Source organism: Moschus berezovskii, chromosome 5 (genome assembly GCF_049115385.1).
Source record: "Moschus berezovskii isolate FMDL1 chromosome 5, NW_MosBer_1.0, whole genome shotgun sequence".
In the NCBI taxonomy this organism is placed as follows: Eukaryota; Metazoa; Chordata; class Mammalia; order Artiodactyla; family Moschidae; genus Moschus; species Moschus berezovskii.
Genome location: NC_142464.1, coordinates 75,838,538 through 75,860,096, shown reverse-complemented (window position 1 = coordinate 75,860,096; position 21,559 = coordinate 75,838,538). Strand labels below are relative to the sequence as shown.

General features: G+C 37.1%; 1 protein-coding gene across 4 annotated transcripts in view; it reads left to right on the top strand.

Moving 5' to 3' along the window:
* The window catches only part of NFXL1 (nuclear transcription factor, X-box binding like 1), a 61,824-nt gene extending 40,653 nt beyond the window's left edge, over window positions 1–21,171 (top strand). For 3 of the 4 annotated variants that reach the window (XM_055434689.2, XM_088836325.1, XM_055434690.2), the window contains exons 19-23: window positions 1,671–1,740; window positions 8,232–8,336; window positions 12,717–12,803; window positions 13,615–13,668; window positions 15,707–21,171. In XM_055434689.2, coding sequence (XP_055290664.2) covers window positions 1,671–1,740; window positions 8,232–8,336; window positions 12,717–12,803; window positions 13,615–13,668; window positions 15,707–15,880 — 490 coding nt within the window. In that variant the 3' untranslated portion in view covers window positions 15,881–21,171. Of the gene's footprint in view, window positions 1–1,670; window positions 1,741–8,231; window positions 8,337–12,716; window positions 12,804–13,614; window positions 13,669–15,706 lie in introns of those variants that run through there. The other variant, XR_016037449.1, reaches the window with a different exon arrangement.
* The last annotated feature ends 388 nt before the right edge of the window (window positions 21,172–21,559 follow it).

The window sequence follows — 21,559 nt, the reverse complement described above, 5'->3', positions numbered from 1 at the left end:
TCTAGACTCATGGTTTAAGTTGGGAAGTCAGATTTTATTCTTTTTAAATATTAAAACTATTTTGTTGAAATTAAAAAGTTACTATTTTTAAAAGTTTTAGAAATTTTGTAAGAAGAGTTAAGGGGACAATTTTGCTTTATTAATGAGTGTTACTGATGAAAAGAGGCTGTTTTCTTTTTTCCTTTTTTGATACTGTGCCCTCTGTGAATCTTAGTTCCTCAGCCAGGGATCGAACCCATGCCCCTTGCAGTGGAAGCATGGTATCTTAATCATTGGACTGCCAGGAATGTCCCAAGAGTTTGTTTTCTTTGGTCTTGCAGTGTCCTAAATTTGCCCCTCTTGTTTCTTTTTCCTTTGTCATGTGGTCTCCAAAGGACACCTTCTCCTTTACTTTCTTCCACAAAGCATTGCCTTTCTAACACTGGCTCCTGGATTCTTGCGTACTATTTAAAAGTGTCTTCTCTTGCTTTGATTTACCAAGACTTTTTCAGTATTTTTACATTTGTGGAGGACTTTTTCTTCCTGGTACAACGTTGGCTCAGTCCCTGTCTTTTCATACCTCTCATTTTTTCCAGAACTCTACCAAGCTCTCTGTAAAGATTTGCTATAGGAGCTTTAGAAATAGCTCTGCTAGCAGCTGGTGTTTATTTGTACTTACAGGTCATTTGCAGTTTGTAGAAATTTCTATCTTCTAGTTTTGCTGACGTCATGGAATTTTGGTGATTCTGTTTGTTATTAATGAGCTGAATGATTTTGGGTAGAACTGTTTGGAGGTGAATGGGTTGAAGTGGTTTCCATTACCACAGCTATAGAGTTCTTTTTTCCTTTTCTTGAATCCATGTTTTTATAAAGAATTCTTCGGTCTCAGTATTTTTTCTGATAATTTCATTTACTTTCCATTTCTTAAGTCATCTTTTCCTTTTAGTCATTTTCTGCTTCATGCAGTTTCTTCTATAGAAATTAGTTATAAAAGATACAGGCCTTGAAAAACTTGTTTCTAATTATAGAGAAACAGGAACAAAGTAATATTACCTCTTAAGTTCAGAGGGGAGCACTTTACCTGTAAGAATGAAAATGTAGAGCCAGTGTGAAAACTTTAGTTGTAGAGCCAGTATAAAAACTATGTTATTATTACCTGAAACTTTGTCAAGAAAATTGCCTGTGTTATCTAGGATACAGGTTTTAGCTAACTTGATACAGATACTTAAGATAATAGTTTTAACATTAGTGAGGCTAAACTTATGGTGTATTTTAGCAATTATGTCTAGTGAAAGGAATAGGAAAAGAAAGAATAAAGGAAAAGAGAAGGAAGGTAATAGGGAAGAGAAAATGAGATATGTGTGAGGGGGGTTTTTAGATTGTCATTGGTTACTGACTCATGTATCTACTGTTCAGCTCTTTGTTAGAAAGTAGTTTTATTCATTGGTGTTTATGACTTCAGAGTTACCCCCTGAATCAGATATAAAAGCACAGACTTATTTCAAGTGAACTGATATAAAATAAATCATTTTCTAACATTAAGAAATAGCTTAATCCAGAATCAACTGAAAAAAGTTTTTCTGATAAGCTTATTGCATTGCTCTTTGAAATTGTGAGCCGTTTTTAGAAAAACCATACTATAAAATGGACTTTGCTTTGACTGTCATCAAAACTTCCTCTCATCTTTTTAGAAAAATAACCATAGCTGATGTAAATGAAAAGAATCTCTTGAGTTGTTGCAAAAATCAGTGTCCTAAAGAGGTAAGATTTAATACAACTTTTTTACATTGTATTTCTTGGGCATTTTTTATCTTTTGTTGTTTGTTCTAGGAATCCTATTTTAGGTCTTTTCTGGACCCACTATATATGTGGGCCCAGAAAGCAAAATGTGGTTGATATGGGTAGAAACTTGTAGTTAGGGTCGGTGCACATCTCTTTGTAGAATTTTGGGATAGCAGGAGCAGGAATGACCCTTTCAAGATTTTTTTTATGACCTAATGTTTTCCCATCTTGAAATATAAGTAGATTAGGAACTATGTGGCTCATGGGCAGTTGGACAGTAAATCCACAGTAGAAAAAACAGATCGCATGTGTGTGTGTATAAACCTTAAAGCTCATTATTTGAATTAGTATAAAGCATTCATATATGAAGTTTTGCTTTTAAAGATTATGATGCTGGTACATGCATTGTTTTCAAGCTAAAAGTATCAAAAGTAATTCAGAAAAATCGTTCATAGTAAACAGGTAAAAACTCACTGGGAATAATTTTGAGTATCACTGGCAGTAATTTTGAGAAACCAAAGCGGTCTATCTCTGTTTGACCAACTTAAAAGTTAAGACAGTCTTTTTTTGATCGTTGGAGTAGGGAAGTGACAGTTATTTGATTTGTAAAGGAGTTCTTTTTACTTATAAGTGTGCTAGCAGCACCTTTTTTCTTTAATTCTTTGTCTTTATGTACTTACCTAAATGTTTCTTATCCTATTTAGAATCAGGAAGAGATGACAGCAAAGTCATAACTATAGCAGTCTGTCTCTTTGATTAAAGAAAAAGCAAATCAATGCATGATATGCCTTTTTATTAACAGTATTTCCTTTTAACTAAAACTTTGGACACATTTGTGGGTTTTTGTTTAAGAACTATTGGAAATTGAACCTGGGAATTTTGAAAGTTACATGAGATTATAAAAGGGAGAAATTTCAAGCAGTACATGCTTATTTTACACTTGATCTTAGCCAAAAGGCCGAGAAGCGATGCATGCTTATTTTAATAATCCTGTCTTTGTTATATAAGTGAAACTAGAGGCATGGGATATTTCAAATTTAATTTTCTGAATTCTTCAAATTCTGAGTTTCCCCTTGTTAAAATAAATTTTCTTCTGTTCATATTCAAGTTTCAGATAATAAGTAGTTGAGAATGTTTTATTTTTAATCTGACAACAGTAATTTGGGATGAGATTGCTGTCAGAAATAAACATTTAATTCAAGGATCACTAATTTTCAATTTAGCATTGCCTTGGTTATGATTTGTTTGTGATCCTGTTATGACATTTGGGTGGGACTGGAGCTGAATATGCACTTTATTTAAAAATTTTTTCCCACGCTTATCATTTTTTAATTCTAGGACATTCTGGAGACCGTGGTATTGCTAGTGTCTCCTTGGACTTTCTTGAAAAATATGTCCTTAGAATGGAAACAGTCCATATGGTTATTAAGGTTTAGAACAGTCTCGGGGTAGACAGGTGAACATTATTATGTCTAATAGAATTCAATCTAGTTTATGTTCTGATAAGGCTACAGCAGTGGTTTTCAAACTCTGATGTACACCAGAATCATTATAAGCGCTTGTTAAAACAGGTTAATGGGCCCCACGCCAGAGTTCCTGATTTTGTGGGTCTGGAGTGGAGGTCCAGGCTCTTACATAAGGGTGATGATATTGGTCTGGCACAGTTTGAGAACCAATAGACTATGATGGTATCAACCAAGAACTGTCTTTCTGAACTTACCACAGAAATCTTAGACTCAGACTTAAGATATAGGATTATGACAAATTCTGATACATTGATAAATTTCTGTTTGTTTTCTCTTCCCTTACCACACTATAGATTTCCTATGGGCGGTGACTATGTCATATTTGTCTTTGTATCCAGTCCCTGGTTGTGCTTACTAGGTAGCTGGTAAATGTCTATTGAGTGTGAGTGTAAGAGTGAACTGTGGGGATGGCATAAGTGTGTTCTAGTTACATTGCTTCTCTGATACACACTCCACGTGTCTATTGGGTTGTTCAGTTAAGTTTGAATTAAACTTAAAGGAAATATATAAAGATAGCATGAAGAACCAAACCTTTATTTAAACCATGCCTCACATATACAATTCTACTTTAAAAAATCATTTCTGAATATGGTTTTATCATTCCCATGCAAGCTTTTCTCTTTTTTACTTGGACACATTATTTAATGTCTCTGTATATCAGATTGTTTATGTGTAAAATGGAGGCAGCAGCGATACTCATTTCAGAGTGCTGAATATTACTTGAGTCAGTAACAGGTAAAGATCTTAGTATATGGTAAATGCTATGGATGTTCCAGCTATGGTGATGATGATATGGGTATTTATCCACAAATAATATTGATATGCAAAGTTTCTTTTTTTTTTTTTTTTTTTTTACTCAAGGCAAAATATTTATTACAGAACAGAATCTTAAAGCAAGGCAACATTAGATTAACCATTTTAGTTTCTTTTTTAAATGAAGTGTAGCTTTAAAATTGTAATAAAGGTTAAAACATAAATTCTAACATGCTCAAGCTTTTAAAATTATTGTATTAAAATGAGACATTTTGAACTAGACAATATTGCTTGTTGGTAAGCCATTTATTTTGACTTACCAAAGTGCTAGCAGAATGATATTAAGGGCTGAGTAGAGTAGAGGACAACCGTCTCACTTTAAATGGGAAGGGTAGGGTATCTCATCTTTAAAAGAATTCCAGGGTTGGTTGTTTTTTTAAAATGTCTTTTTTTTTTTTTTGCTGTGAAATCTATAATGAAGATACAGTCATTGTATATATTTTACATTCTAAGCAGTTTTCTTTGGGACTACTTTTTTGCCCTTTCAGAATATAATCTGGCTTTTGAGATAATACATGCCTGCACATCTAACAGGGAAATAGTTGTGTGATTTGGTTTTTTAAATAATGAAATGATTACATACTCAACAGTGCATAGAACATACATGTACAGTATAAAAAATGGTTAAAAACTGAACATCATATAACTCCACCTAGGTCAAAAAATATAGCATCTTAGAAGTCTACCAAAGTTCGTTTTTCTCCAGCACGCTGAAGAGACAGAATAATGATCAATGAGAGACCACACTGTAGCCATGAGTCTATATCATTTCAAAAAGATCTTCCCTTACTGATTCTGATATGTTTCCGTATTCACTTTCCACTTCAGAATCACTGATTTAAAGTAGAGTGCTTAATTACTTTCAGAGAAGATGACTTATGTAATTACATCCGAGATTAAGGAAAGAACAAGATGCTGGAAAGACATATTTTGAAGGGAAAAAAGGATAGGTGGTGAGCTAATGCCAAGTGTTTGTCTTGTTTATGAAGACAGGCTAGAGGCACTGGCAGGAATGAAGGTGAGAGGGAGGGGAGGGAGTCCCTGAAACAGATACTCTGAGACAGGTGTTTGATCGTGAGTAAATATTCCGCTTGTTAAGTTGTGTTGAGGGCCTAGTATTAGGTGTAGAGAAAAACAAGACTGAAGTGGCCCAGGAATGCCTAGTGTTGGAACTCATTCTAGTAGGTAGCATTGCGCTATGCTAGGATTAGTGAAAATGCAGTGTGAATGTTCCAAATTTAGTTTAGGTATTGTTAGGTAGTTAGAATAGGAAACAGGAGTCCAGATTGGCGGTGGCTAAAAGACAAGGAAGGGAAAAGCCCGCGAAAATAAAATAAAGGAAGGTCCGAGGACTGGAGTGAGGACCTCAGGTAGAACAAACAGCACTTCTGGCTAGCCCAATTTACATAGGGCAGGCCCAGGGGGGAGGAAAAGACATAAAAAGAGGAGCCAAAGGGAAAGGGGTCTCTTTCTCTCTCCCCCTCTGTGCGCTGGGATGCTCTTCTCATTGCGTCTTTAAGTCAACATGCCCTCACACCTCGAGGATGGATTTTCCTGCTATTTTCTAAATAAAATAGAGCTATAACACAGAGCTGTAACACTGATTTGTCTAAGAGCTATAACACGGTCTGTTTGAGACCTGAGAGCTATAACACAGTCTGCCCAAGACCCGAGAGCTGTGACGCACTGAAGGCTTTAATGTCCGTCACTCCAAATCTTTGTTGTGACGAGGCAGAACAGAGGAGCATACACTCGCCTGACAGTATGAATGTCTCAGCTAAAAATTTAAGAAATTTGAAAGCTGGTTGCATACTCGAGAGAGACTAAAGACAATGGAAAAGGATTCTGAATTTCTTAAAGTGGGTGGTAGAGTCAGTAATTTCAAAGATCAGTCTGGTGAATCGTAAAGACTAGAATTTGGAGAATTCAGATATTTATTGAGGTGTCCACTATTTGTAAATATCTTTTTTAATGAATATGAGAGACAAAAAGAAATATAAAACCACTCTTCTTAAGTAATTTGCAGTAATAACCTTTGTTATGATAGCTAAATATATTAAGCCCATTTAATCCTCGCAACAGCTTTATAAAGTTTTATTCAGTTCAGTTCAGTCACTCAGTCGTGTCCAACTCTTTGCGACCCCATGAATCACAGCACGCCAGGCCTCCCTGTCCATCACCAACTCCTGGAGTTCACTCAAACTCATGTCCATCGAGTCGGTGATGCCATCCAGCCATCTCATTCTCTGTCGTCCCCTTCTCCTCCCGCCCCCAATCCCTCCCAGCATCAGAGTCTTTTCCAGTGAGTCAGCTCTTCACATGAGGTGGCCAAAGTATTGGAGCTTCAGCTTTAGCATCAGTCCTTTCAATGAACACCCAGGACTGATCTCCTTTAGAATGGACTGGTTGGATCTCCTTGCAGTCCAAGGGACTCTCAAGAGTCTTCTCCAACACCACAGTTCAAAAGCATCTATTCTTCGGCGATCAGCTTTCTTCACAGTCCAACTCTCACATCCATACATGACCACAGGAAAAACCATAGCCTTGACTAGACGGACCTTGGTTGGCAGATTAATGTCTCTGCTTTTTAATATGCTATCTAGGTTGGTCATAACTTTCCTTCCAAGGAGTAAGCATCTTTTAATTTCATGGCTGCAATCAGCATCCGCAATGATTTGGAGCCCCCCCAAAATCAAGTCTGACACTGTTTCCACTGTTTCACCATCTATTTCCCATGAAGTGATGGGACCAGATGCCATGATCTTAGTTTTCTGAACGTTGAGCTTCAAGCCAACTTTTTCACTCTCCTCTTTCACTTTCATCAAGTGGCTTTTTAGTTCCTCTTCACTTTCTTCCATAAGGATGGTGTCATCTGCATATCTGAGGTTATTGCCGGGTTATTCTCCCGGCAATCTTGATTCCAGCCTGTGCTTCTTCCAGCCCAGCATTCCTCATGATGTACTCTGCATATAAGTTAAATAAGCAGGGTGACAATATGCAACCTTGACGTACTCCTTTTCCTATTTGGAACCAATCCGTTGTTCCATGTCCAGTTCTAACTGTTGCTTCCTGACCTGCATTCAGGTTTCTCAAGAGGTAGGTCAGGTGGTCTGGTATTCCCATCTCTTTCAGAACTCTTCCCATTTTTAGATTGTGAAGCACAGAAAAGTCAGGTGACTTACCCAAGGTCCCGTAGCTAGTCAGCAGGGCATCTGGGATTCAGTTGTTGGCAGTATGATTTTGAAATTTAACCCCTAACCAGTGGGTGTCTTTTATATTCTGGTTGGAGAAACAAATATATGAAGTGGTTTTAAAAATGTTTTTTAAGTTGAAAATAATACAGGCATTGTCACAACAGTTTAGAAATAGATTATCATTGTTTTTCAAATGTAGGCAAACTCATGCCATGCTTTAATGATGATTTAAGCTGTATTTTGAAGTTTGTATAAGATTTGAATAGAAAAAAGAAGAGGACCCTCTTATTTGAAAGCTTGATTGAGATAAGAAAATAGTATATAAAGTCAAGGAGCACATAGACAGCACAGCAGTTACTGAATTGTTTTGGCTACCTATTTGGTATGTTTGAATTCTGAGTGGCAAGCCTTTTGGAGTAAAAGGCTAAACAGTTGTTTCACAATACAGTGGCTTAAGGACAAGGAAATTTTCTTTCTCACATAACAATGAAAGGGAAGATAGGTGCGTCACTGTGCTCCACGGGACCCAAGTTAGCAGGGCAGCTCTGTTCTCTTTGACTCATGGGATCCTCGTTGCTCTAGATATCCTCATTTCCAGCATACTGGAAAGGGAAGAGCACAGACCTGTGCTCTTAAAAGCTTTAAGGCATGGAGGTGCCCTTGATTACATTCCATTGGCCAGAGCTTAGTCACAGGGCTCTAACTAGCCTCAGGAGTGATGTAAGGTGTACTCTTGGAGTGGAACCAGAGAGAATATCGAACATTTCTGGGAATTAAGATTATTTTTATCCAGAAGAAAAAAATGAAAAACTTAGCCTGTTGTCCAAGATTTATTGACCCTATTGTAATGGACTTTTTCTTAAAATAGTTGTTGGGGGAAAGGGGAAGTAGAGTATGACTATAAATGTGTAAATGTTTTATTTTGGTTTTATTTTAGCTTCCTTGTGGTCACAGATGCAAAGAAATGTGTCATCCTGGTGAATGTCCCTTTAATTGCAACCAAAAGGTTAAACTTAGATGTCCTTGTAAAAGAATAAAAAAGGTAAATATTTTAAGTTATTTTCTATGTACTTTTTTGTTGGTTTTTTTTTTTTTTGGTGGGGAGAGTGTATTTTGGTAGTTCTTGACTTTAATTTTTTGCCTTTTAATTTTAAGCTCTTATTTCTTAGAGTTTTTTCATTATTGGCCTATCTATTTCTGTAAATGCTTATTTGAAAAATCAGCATTGTTTGGAAACTTAATTTTCTGCAGTTTAATAGTTAAAGAGGATTATTTTATATTGGAACTGAGTTCAGTGCTGTTTTTTGGACAGAATCTGTGTTCTAGATTTGAGGTCTCCACATAAGTGACAGTGTGAGTAATGAAGTGAGTTTCATGATTTAAGAAATGGTCTGGAATTAACCTTTGTTGCTCTTACTTATGAAAGTTTTTTATAATCAGTGTTCTGTTGTGAAAATGTTACCTTAAAAAGACCTCACATACTCAGCCTTATAAAATTATAAAAGAACATTCAAACTTGGAGAGAGTTAATTTTAAGATAAAGTTATGGTTAAAATGGAAAAAAAAAGATAAAGTTATGGTAATGGAGGAGTGAAAGGGCAAAAGCTAATGGTTGCAGAGCTCAGTGGTAGCAAACTACATACCATTTGACAAAACTTAGAAAGGACTCAGGTCAGTTCTCCTTTTCCTTGACTTCCCTGTTTATACTCTGGACTCTTACGAAGATTTCTTTTTTTTTTTAATAGTTAAATTTTTTATTATTATTATTATTTTAATTTTAATCAGAGGCTAATTACTTTATAATATTGTATTGGTTTTGCCGTACACTGACATGAATCCGCCCTGGGCGTACATATATGTTCCCCATCTTGAACCCCCCTCCCACCACCCTCCCCATCCCATCCCTCTGGGTCATTCCAGTGCACCAGCCCCGAGCATCCTGTATCATGCATCGAACCTGGACTGGCGATTCGTTTCACATATGATAATATACATGTTTCAATGCCATTCTCCCAAACCATCCCACCCTCGTCCTCTCCCACAGAGTCCAAAAGACTGTTCTGTACACCTGTGTCTCTTTTGCTGTCTCGCATACAGGGTTCTCGTTCTTTAGTTATGATTTTCCCTTTCTCAGTTATAGTTGTAACTCCTTGTTTTCTTCACATTATTATGGTTGTTCGCTAAAGCTACTCTTTCACTTTACTCATTTACTCATCTGTTCAGCAAATATTTATTGAAAATCTTTTGCTTTTATTGAGGACCTTTTCTTTTCTTCTGCTTTTACAGCTCCAACTGTCATTTCCTGGGATGGTTAATTTCTGAATTTAAATTTATAGGCCTAAGTTTTTCTGGAGTTAGATCCCTAAGTTTTAGGTTTTTAAATGGATCACCTCTGTATGAAAAGCAATACTCCATCAAATCACTTTTAATCTGAAATGTTTCTCAGGTTTTTTCTCAAACCTCATCTTACTATCCAAGTGCAGTTTCCCACCCCTTAGAACTGGCAACAACTTATTCTTAGACTTTGAAAACAGCTTCATAGCAGATTTCCATGCCTCTAATCATGATATTTCCAATCCAAGTTCTTCACTGTTTCTTCATTAGTTGGGGGAAAAAATAAGCATATTTATAAGGTATACATATACAGAATTATGGCATAGGAGGGGACTCTATCTTTGCCTGCTTGTCTAGTCACATCCCCTGTTAGTCCTTTCTGTGATTTGTTTCTTAAGTGCGCCGACACATTAGCTATAGTCCGCTTTAATATGTGATACTATTTATGTTCCTTCTGTATAGAATATAAGTTTTTCCCCTTTACTGCCCCATTTTGTAGAATCCTGTTTATGCTTACTAGCAAGCATTTCTTGGTTTAGGAAGGTTTTCTTTCCTTCTGTCTCCTGAAAGGATTTAGGTGCTTCTTCCCCTTGACTTCCTTTATACTTTGTGCTAGGTTCATGACTAAGAGCTTTGTGATTCTAGGGATGTGTGTAACCTTGTTAACATAGACTTATTGAAAGGAATCAGAGATAATGCTTATATAGCATTTAGCATCATGACTACACTATGTTTAATAAATAGCAGCTGCTATTATTATTAATTTAGCATTTACCATAATAATTTTTTCCTTATTGTATCCCCTGTTCCTAATGCAGTGCTTAGCATGTAATAGGTACTCTTTAAGTACCTTTTGAATGGGAAAAGATACAGTGATCTTTCTTCTAGACAAATAGACTTAATATCCACTAACACGCAGTATTTATTTTTGTCTCTAATGTTTGTCCATGTTATTTTTCCTTTGGACTGTCGTTGGATGACAAGACTCTGTTTATCACCAACCTCAGCCAAAATTCTGTACTATAAAGTCGTTTCATTAAAGTTTATGTCCTTTGCTCAGGATTTGATGATCTCATTTCCTTACTCTGGTAGATTTGAACTAAAAAACTAGTTCCTGAGGGTGTGATGAGAAAGGAGCAACTTGGTACCAATAGGTACACTTACAGCAAAAATGACTTCTGGCAGCAAGAAATATGGAATGAATAAAAGGCAGGCAAAACATCTACAGAAGCAAAGTTTAGACTATTTAAAATAAATACTATTTATTTTATTACAGTTCAGTTTAGTTGCTCAGTTGTGTTTGACTCTTTGTGACCCCATGAACCGCAGCACACCAGGCCTCCCTGTCCATCACCAGCTCCAGAGTCCACCCAAACCCATGTCCATTGAGTCAGTGATGCCATCCAACCATCTCATCCTCTGTCATCCCCTTCTCCTCCGGCCCTCAATTTTTCTCAACATCAGGGTCTTTTCCAGTGAGTCAGCTCTTTGCATCAGGTGGCCGAAGTACTGGAGTTTTAGCTTCAGCATCAGTCCTTCCAATGAACACCCAGAACTGATCTCCTTTAGGATGGACTGGTTGGATCTCCTTGCAGTCCAAGGGACTCTCAAGACTCTTCTCCAACACCACAGTTCAAAAGCATCAATTCTTCTATGCTCAGCTTTCTTTATAGTCAACTCTCACATCCATACATGACCACGGGAAAAACCATAGCCTTGACTAGATGGACCTTTGTTGATAAAGTAATGTCTCTACTTTTTAATATGCTGTCTAGGTTAGTCATAACTTTCCTTCCAAGGAGTAAGCGTCTTTTAATTTCATGGCTGCAATCACCATCTGCAGTGATTTTAGAGCCCAAAAAAATAAAGTCAGCCACTGTATCCACTGTTGCCCCATCTATTTGCTGTGAAGTGATGGGACCAGATGCCATGATCTTTGTTTTCTGAATGTTGAGCTTCAAGCCAACTTTTTCACTCTCCTCTTTCACTTTCATCAAGAGGCTTTTGAGTTCCTCTTCACTTTCTGCCATAAGGGTGGTGTCATCTGCATATCTGAGGTTATTGCTATTTCTCCCAGCAATCTTGATTCCAGCTTGTGCTTCCTCCAGCCCAGCGTTTCCCATGATGTACTCTGCATAGAAGTTAAATAAAGAGGGTGACAGTATACAGCCTTGATGTACTCCTTTTCCTATTTTGAACCAGTCTGTTGTTCCATGTCCAGTTCTAACTGTTGCTTCCTGACCTGCATTCAGGTTTCTCAAGAGGCAGGTCAGGTGGTCTGGTATTCCCATCTTTTTCAGAATTTTCCAGTTTATTGTGATCCACACAGTCAAAGGCTTTGGTATAGTCAATAAAGCAGAAATAGATGTTTTTCTGGAACTCTCTTGCTTTTTTGATGATCCAGCGGATGTTGACAATTTGATCTCTGGTTCTTCTGCCTTTTCTAAAACCAGCTTGAACATCTGGAATTTCACGATTCATGAATTGCTGAAGCCTGGCTTTGAGAATTGCATCACTTTACTAGTACACAAATTGATTATAGTCTTGATGTCACCTCATCAGTAAAAGTATATTTTTTATTATTTCATTAAGGAGTCCGTGAAGTACAGAAATAAGGTTTAGAATGATTTTCACCTCAGCTTTTTTAAAAAAGATAAATGATTGAGAGAAATACTTGTAGCTCTCCAAAAGACTCTCTAGAGCCACACTGTGGTGATAGACACTAGCCACTTATGGCTATTTAAATTAGAATTTTAATGAATCAACGTTAAATAATATGTGACGTGACATTCAGTTCCTTGATTTCAGTACACTTTGAGTACTCAGGCACCACGTGTGGGAAGTGCTACCCTTGTGACTACAGAACATTTCCATTGCCTCAGCTAGCTGTGTTGGATGGCACTACTCTAGCACCTCCCTGGAGGCTTCAGAAGAGTAATAGGAAGCGATATAGAGAAATGAAGAATAAAAATGTAATAATAGACATAATCTTAAGCTGCTAGAGAAATTTTGCTTTTTTATGGCATGCAGTTACTACAACTTTGAGGGAAATCTTTTAAAGTAAAAATTTTGAAAATTTTATTTGTAGGAAGTGCAGTGCAACAAAGTACGTGAAAATCAGATTTCCATAGAATGTGACACAACATGCAAAGAAATGAAGCAGAAAGCATCTGAGGTAATGTCACATTAAATGTCATTTTTAACGTGTTAGTGGCCTTTCCTTATTTATTTTGTACGTTAATTTATGTGCTTATTATGAAGAACTTGAAATCTCATCCTTTTTTGTTTTGTGATAAAAGCCTAGTGTGTAGACCTATTTTAAAACTCTCAGATGTGCTGGTGTGTACTGGATATAATCTTTATTGTCTGGTATGTACTAGATTTTCCCATACTCTGTACCAGTTAGTGGATGTACTCTGGAACATAGTTACTCATCTTAGTTAAAGCTTCCTGAAAATTATGTTAAAATAATACAAAAATAAAATTTTAGGATTCTTTGCTATTTGGGTTACTTTTAGTGTCACTATTTGCCTCCATTAACCCAATCAATGAATAAACTTTTGGTTTTGTTTGAAACTAAGGATTCCCTTCCAGAGAGGGTGTTTTAGGAAAATGGTCAATTTCATCCCTAGGCAAACAGTAATATTTAATAATTGATTATAATCTTAATATGGTAACTTAAGAGTAAAAGTCCACAGTTTTAAAAATATTTCAGTTTACAGTGTTGTAACTCTGTGAATTGTGATCTAGTATCTTATAGTTGTTCAGCTAAATAAGATACAACACTCTACTTCCCCTTACACCCTGTTAGATAGTACCCTAGTAGCACTTCTCAGTGTATAACATTTATGGTTCTTTAAATAATTTTCAGTATGAAGCTCTCAGAAGTTGTTATAGGTTTGTGAAGCCTGGAAGGAAAGATGTTAAAATTCTGTATAAAATTTGGTGATTGCAATGTTAATTTAGTTTTAAATGTCTATAAACAGTTAAAAGAAGCAGAAGCCAAAGCTGCCCTTGAAGAGGAAAAACGAAGACAACAGGTAACAGAAAACACCCAAACTTAGGTCTTTTTGCATAATTGTTAGTTTTTATGCAAATACAAGATAGGTGGAAACATATAAACGTAACGTATAAACTAGGTCAGCTCAATTCTGGGACTGAAAATATAGTTCCTTGTAAAACAAAAATTATCTGTTTGTTTCAGTCCAGGTATCCTGAACCTCTGAAGGAAGCATGGGACCTTGTATGTGCCCAGATATTCTGTGTATTTTGTATATTCCCAATTACTTCCTTGCCGATTTCATCCATTCTCCAGAGATAACTCCTCTTTTGGTTTGAGTGACGGGGGTCAGGACATGGCAGCATCCATTTTAAGGCCTCCCCTGGAGTGCCCATCTTCACTCATCTTACTGAGTTGTAGGTTGTCTGTGACAGATAAGTGCTGTTTCACTAACCAATACATTTGTTTTAATAATCCACCTCCTTATTTCCCCGTTAGACTATTGAATGCCTTCAAGAATTCTTGAATTTTTATCTGCATTCAAGATAAAATGTGTTACCTAGATAACAAATACATTCTTATATCTCCTGTTTGCTCAAATACTATATTTATTGATCATATATTCCAAAGAGTGGCTTAACTTTCTAATAGTGACACGTAATTTTTTGTCAGTTTCCGTTTGAGATACTTCAGTGCTTAGCAAGCAGTGTACATTGTATGTAAACTACCACCATTATGAATGAAGAAATTGAAATTTGCATGTCTTGAGAGAGGGCATTAAAAACAACTCATGTAGCAAGGTGGGATAAAAATAACCTCTCATGTTTTATGTTCAGTAAAGTTGATTTGCCTAATATCAAAAAATAAATTATCAGAGCTACTGCAGTAAAACATGGATTGACTGGAATCCTGGAGATTATTAATAATAGTCTAGGGTGTCCCTTCTTCCCCTTTTTATAAGCTGTTATGGAGCGAAATCTTAAATATAGTCTCTATTTACTGCCTTTTAAATAGTGTATAGAAGATAATTTAAACCACTTTTGACAACTGTGAGTCATCATTTATGCATCAGTTATTTTACTGTGTCAGTGGTTCTCAAGTTTGACTGCTTTTAATATATTTTGACCTTTTGCTGTATATCACAACCACTTGAGAATATTTTGATATTTTGGTTCATTGAAGAATGTCACTTTGTGTTAAATTAAGTATTGAATATATGTTAGGTCTTCAGATGTGGTTTATGAGCAAAGTTATGGATATGTTAACTGAAGTTTCTATTTCCTTCTTTTAAATGAACATTTATAGAATTTTGCATGAATATTATATATATGTTAATAAGTACCAGGCTTTAGTTAATAACAATGCAGTGTATCATATTATATTGTCATGCATTCAAGCTTAATAAGTAAGTTCTTTAAAGTAGACTAAAAATCTACACTTTATAATGAGTGTCATCTAGGTATCCTTTTTTTAAAGTTATTTTTTAGAATGCGTTTTTATATAATTCTACTTTCTAAAGGAGTCATTTTGGTTTAAAGTATGAAGCATTTTTCCCCTGAAGAATTTTTACTCTGTTTTTAAATGTATTTTATTGAGAGGAATCAATTTCTAGCAGCTTTTTCTCTTCACTCACTTGAATTTCTTCCATATAAGTCATTAATATTTGTTACCAGCATTGTGTAAAACTAGAATTATAGGTATCTGTATCCTAATGGGTTGTCTGTTTGCACTTGCTGGAAGCTCTATATTATAGAGCCCCATTAACTAAGGTTAATGGTGCTATACAAAACTAATGTCTATATTTTAAATCAGATGTTTCTATATTTAGTATCAAAAGCAGGCCATCAGTCTGAAATAGTCTCTTTCACCACTCTCTAGTTCCAGTTCTTCTTACCTCAACTCTGAATTTGTTGAATACGGTCAGTAGTGGAAAGATAGTATTTTAAAAAAATCAAATCCATATATTAATTATATACCATTACTATTAAAACATTTCCCCAATTTATTTTTGTCTGAGTGAAAAAATTCAAGTCAATTTGTGTATTGAATTTAATAAAAATGATACTGTTTTGATTTAGGCTGAACTGGAAGCTTTTGAAAACAGACTGAAGGGTCGTCGGAAGAAGAACAGGAAGAGAGATGAAGTGGCAGTTGAGCTAACCCTGTGGCAGAAATATAAATGTTACCTCTTTCCACTGTGTGCAGTTGTGGTGGTAGCGTTTGCATGGTACATAGCCCGTGCTGTGGATTAAAAAATGTTTGACTTGTTAATACACCTCAGATTAGATTTAGATAAATTGTTAAATTTGGAATATTAGAAAGCAGATGTTGTAGAACACAATATATATTCACATTCATCTCTGTATTCTCTTTGAACTCTTGTTAGAAGGATAGAATGTTAAGCTTTACCTTAATTAGCATCCTAAAAGTGGCACTATAACAGTATTTAATAGTAAAAGCATGAATGAAATTGTAAAATATTTCATGAGGCATAGATAGTGGCAAGGTAACATGTCAGTTTGTTGTGCTTCCTTGTATTAACATTTTTATTAACATATTTCATTTACTATTTCAAGCCATCTTTTTCTTTTTTTGGCAAAATTAAGATGAAACTGAGCCATATATGTAATTAGAGGAATATTTCACAATGTTGTTGTTACTTATTAAAAGGTACTTTTCCTGATCATGTAACTTTTTACTTTTTAAAAAATATATATTCTCTAAAGGACCTCTTAAATTATAACATGAAACTGTATAATTAGACTCCAGAAGTTGGTTTATTAGTGAGGAATTTTTATCAGTTATTAAAATTTTATGTAGTATGTTCCTCAGAGGAAAATGTAATTGTTTTAAAAAGATGATAGGCTAGATTCCTTACATGTGGTTATTTCTCATGTAAGAAGCTTTTATCTGAAGTTGGCATGTTCTGTAAAACTTTTATGTGTTTTTTTCCCAAAGTAATAATAAAAGAAAAACTAATATTTATGAGCAAAATATGCTGAGCACAGGCTGATAAGCTTTATGTACATTATTCTCATTTCTTCTTACCACAGTCCTATTGGTAGATTTTTTTTTCAGCTGGAAATAATCAATTCTTATGAAAACAAGCTGATAGAGAAGTATCAGTAAGCTGAATCTCTTTGAATTGTAAGTCATTTAAAATGGTTTTGATATTTAATTTTTGTACGATTAATGTTTTCATTAAAATTTTTCATACCAGATTTTTAATGTAGAATATTTACTATTTAAAACATTCAGGAGCGTATAATTTTATCAATGTATAAAACTCTAATGCTTGTTGCAAAACATAGTAATCGACAGATACTGAAAAGTGTTAGAAGTACTAAGAAGGATTTTAAAATTTAAAATTTTTGCTTCCTTTAACTCCGTTTGTTTAATGTTACATTCCTTAGTCAAGTATTCCGTTCCGTTCAGTCGCTCAGTCGTGTCCGACTCTTTGCGACCCCATGGACTGTAGCCTACCAGGCTTCTCCGTCCGTGGGATTCTCCAGGCAAGAATACTGGAGTGGGTTACCGTTTCCTTCTCCAGGAGATCTTCCCGACCCAGGGATCGAACCCAGGTCTCCCGCACTGGGGGCAGACGCTTTAACCTCTGAGCCACCAGGGAAGCTCTAGTCAAGTATTAGCTGAGAGTCCCTTATACTGCAAGGAGATCCAACCAGTCCATTCTAGAGGAGATCAATCCTGGATGTTCATTGGAGGGACTGATGCTAAAGCTGAAACTGCAATACTTTGGCCACCTCATGCGACGAGTTGACTCATTGGAAAAGACTCTGATGCTGGGAAAGGTTGGGGGCGGGAGGAGAAGGGGACGACAGAGAATGAGATGGCTGGATGGCATCACCGACTCTGTGGACATGAGTTTGAGTGTACTCCGGGAGTTGGTGATGGACAGGGAGGCCTGGCGTGCTGTGATTCATGGGGTCGCGGAGAGTCGGACACGACTGAGCGACTGAACTGAACTGAACTGAACTGAAAGCTGAAACTCCAATACTTTGGCCACCTCATGCAACGAGTTGACTCACTGAAAAGACTCTGATGCTAGGAAGGATTGGGGGCGGGAGGAGAAGGGGATAACAGAGAATGAGATGGCTGGATGGCATCACTGACTCAATGGACATGAGTTTGGGTGAACTCCGGGAGTTGGCGATGGACAGGGAGGCCTAGCGTGCTGTGATTCATGGGGTCGCAAAGAGTCAGACACGACTGAGCGACTGAACCGAACTGAACCGAAAGTGGGAAGGCAGTCATTCCTTTCTTTATTGTATTTTTGCTTTAATTTTAGATTTCTTTTTTATCTTTCCCAATGTTAGAGTTACTGGGTTGGTGTTTTAGAAGCTCTAAATCAGAGCTCTTACACTCAAGTCATTACCTTACTCTAATCTAAAACGAATATTAATTAAATGATTAGGTGTCCACATTGGAAGCTCTTTTCATGTATTTCAAGATCTTGGCCTAATAAACAGACCTGAAGATTAGTTCACGTCTGTTTGTTGGGTTTCTGTTCTTGCTAAGTTTTCTTTCCAAGTTTTGCAGAAGAATTTAGTGAGCAGAAGAAGACTGAGTGAATAACACAGTTTGCTGGTTTTTGTTTGCTTGGGTAGTAGCTCAGAGCTTAATTAGCCCAGAGTCACACAACTGTGCGTTCATTTATTCAGTCAACAGATGCCTTTACTGTGTGATGGGTACTTTTTAGGTACTGGAAATAATGGCGGTCCTTTCAGGGACCTACTGAAGAGTGGAAGAAAGCAGGCAGGAAATAGATACACAATAAAATGAATGTGATTTCATGTATGGTTCAGTTCAGTTCAGTTCAGTCGCTCAGTCGTGTCCGACTCTCATGTATGGTAAGCAGTGTTAAAAGATGAGAGAAATGTTACAGAAAGTGATGGGGGGGCGGGGAGCGTGTAAAGGCACTAACTACTTAAAGTGAAAAAGTCCCTCTGAGGTGGGACATTTGAGTTGTGACCTGAATGACCTTCAGTTGATGTTCTGAGGGAAAAGTCTGTGAGTGAGAGAAAGCAGCAAGGAGAAAGTTGGGAGATGCTTGGCCTGGCTGAGGAATAGGTGGAAGAGCCAGTGTGTCTGGAGCTTAGTGAGTGACAGGGAAAGAGGATCCAGGGCCAGTTCCTAGCAGGGTTGATAGACCATGGTATGGAATTGGAGTTTATTTCTAGTTGCAGTGGGCAGACATTGGAGGTTTTAAGTGGGGAATAATTATTTGTTAATTCAGACTTAAATTGAAGAAAGTAGGGAAAACCACTGGACCATTCAGGTATGACCTAAATCAAATCCCTTATGATTATACAGTGGAAGTGAGAAATAGATTTAAGGGACTAGATCTGATAGAGTGCCTGATGAACTATGGACGGAGGTTCATGACATTTCATAGGAGTCAGGGGTCAGGACCATCCCCAAGAAAAAGAAATGCAAAAAAGCAAAATGACTGTCTGAGGAGGGCTTACACATAGTTGTGAAAAAAAGAGAAGTGAAAAGCAAAGGAGAAAAGGAAAGATATACCCATTTGAATGCAGAGTTCCAATGAATAGCAAGGAGAAAAAAGAAAGCCTTCCTCAGTGATCAGTGCAAAGAAATAGAGGAAAACAATAGAATGGGAAAGACCAGAGATCTCTTCAAGAAAATTAGAGATACCAAGGGAACATTTCATGCAAAGATGGGCTCAATAAAGGACAGAAATAGTAAGAACCTAACAGAGGCAGAAATATTAAGAAGAGGTGGCAAGAATACACAGAACTGTACAAAAAAGGTCTTCACGACCCAGATAATCATGATGGTGTGATCACTCCCCTAGAGCCAGACATCCTGGAATGCGAAGTCAAGTGGGCCTTAGGAAGCATCGCTATGAACAAAGCTAGTGGAGGTAATGGAATTCTAGTTGAGTGATTTCAAATCCTAAAAGATACTGCTGTGAAAGTGCTGCACTCAACATGCCAGCAAATTTGGAAAACTCACCAGTGGCCACAGGACTGGAAAAGCATGCCAAAGAATGCTCAAAACTACCACACAATTGCACTTACCTCACACACTAGTAAAGTCATGCTCAAAATTCTCCAAGCGAGGCTTCAACGATACATGAACAGTGAACTTCCAGATATTCAAGCTGGTTTTAGAAATGACAGAGGAACCAGAGATCAAATTGCCAACATCCGCTGGATCATGGAAAAAGCAAGAGGGTTCCAGAAAAACATCTATTTCTGCTTTATTGACTATGCCAAAGTCGTTGACTGTGTGGCTCACAATAAACTGTGGAAAATTCTTCAAGAAATGGGAATACCATACCACTTGACCTGTCTCTTGAGAAATCTGTATGCAGGTCAGGAAGCAACAGTTAGAACTGGACATGGAACAACAGACTGGTTCCAGATAGGAAAAGGAGTATGTCAAGGCTGTATGTTGTCACTCTGCAGACATTAACTTCTATGCAGAGTACATCATGAGAAACACTGGGCTGGATGAAGCACAAGCTGGAATCAAGATTGCTGGGAGAAATAACAATAACCTCAGATATGCAGATGACACCACCCTTATGGCAGAAAGTGAAGAGGAACTAAAGAGCCTCTTGAAAGTGAAAGAGGAGAGTGAAAAAGTTGACTTAAAGCTCAACATTCAGAAAACTAACATCATGGCATCTGGGCCCATGACTTGATGGCAAATCGATGGGGAAACAGTGGATACAGTGGCTGACTTCATTATTTTGGGCTCCAAAATCACTGCAGATGGTGACTGCAGCCATGAAATTAAAAGATGCTTCTTGGAAGAAAAGTTATGACCAACCTAGACAGCATATTAAAAAGCAGAGACATTACTTTGCCAAAAAGGTCCATGTAGTCAAGGCTATGGTTTTTCCAGTAGTCACGTATGGATGTGAGACTTGGACTATAAAGGAAGCTGAGTGCCGAAGCATTGATGCTTTTGAACTGTGGGTTGGAGAAGACTCTTGCGAGTCCCTTGGATTGCAGAGAGATCCAACTAGTCCATCCTAAAGGAGATGAGTCCTGGATGTTTATTGGAAAGACAGATGTTGAAGCTGAAATTCCAGTACTTTGGCCACCTGATGTGAAGAGCTGATTCATTTGAAAAGACCCTGATGCTGGGAAAGATTGAAGGTGCTCGGAGAAGGGGCTGATAGAGGATGAGATGGTTGGATGGCATCACTGACTCAATGGGCATGGGTTTGGGTGGATTCTGGGAGTTGGTGATGGACAGCGAGGCCTGGCATGCTGCAGTTCATGGGGTCGCAAAGAGTCAGACCTGACTGAGTGACTGAACAACTGAATAATTTGTTACAGTTTTTTAAGATAACTGTCTTCTGACTGCTGTGTGGAAAAAAGACTATGCAGACGAGGGTAAAAGCAGGGAGCAAGGTAGGTGGGAGGCAGCCCAGGCTGGAGGGGCTGCTATGCTGGGATTCAGTGATGCAGGCCTGCAGTTCCCACGGTTCCCTGTTGCCCTGAAGGAGTGACCTGAGGACACTGCAGAAACTGCTGTGCAGTGAGTGAAAGGGGAGGAAATAAATTCTTTAAGGTCAAAATGAAATTAAATTTTGTCCAAATGCTTAACGCTAATTTGATCTGAAGTTATTAAAGTGGTACATATTGACCTTTTTGCTTCAATCTAAGCCAATTAGAGAAGGAATGGAAAAGTTACCAAATAGCCACTCACAATGACACAGATAAAAATGTGAATGTGATGGCCTTATTTTCCTATTTACTTGTGTCATTATAAAAGTTTATTAGTTTACTTTTTGAAATTTGTGGCATATTTGAAATCTTTTAGTTTTTCAGTTTAAATACTTTTAGGGATTGAGCAACATTTAGTGTTTGTATTTCAGTAATTTCACTCCTCAAATCCAAATTAAATTCCGATCATCTCAAATAAGGGCTTCCCTG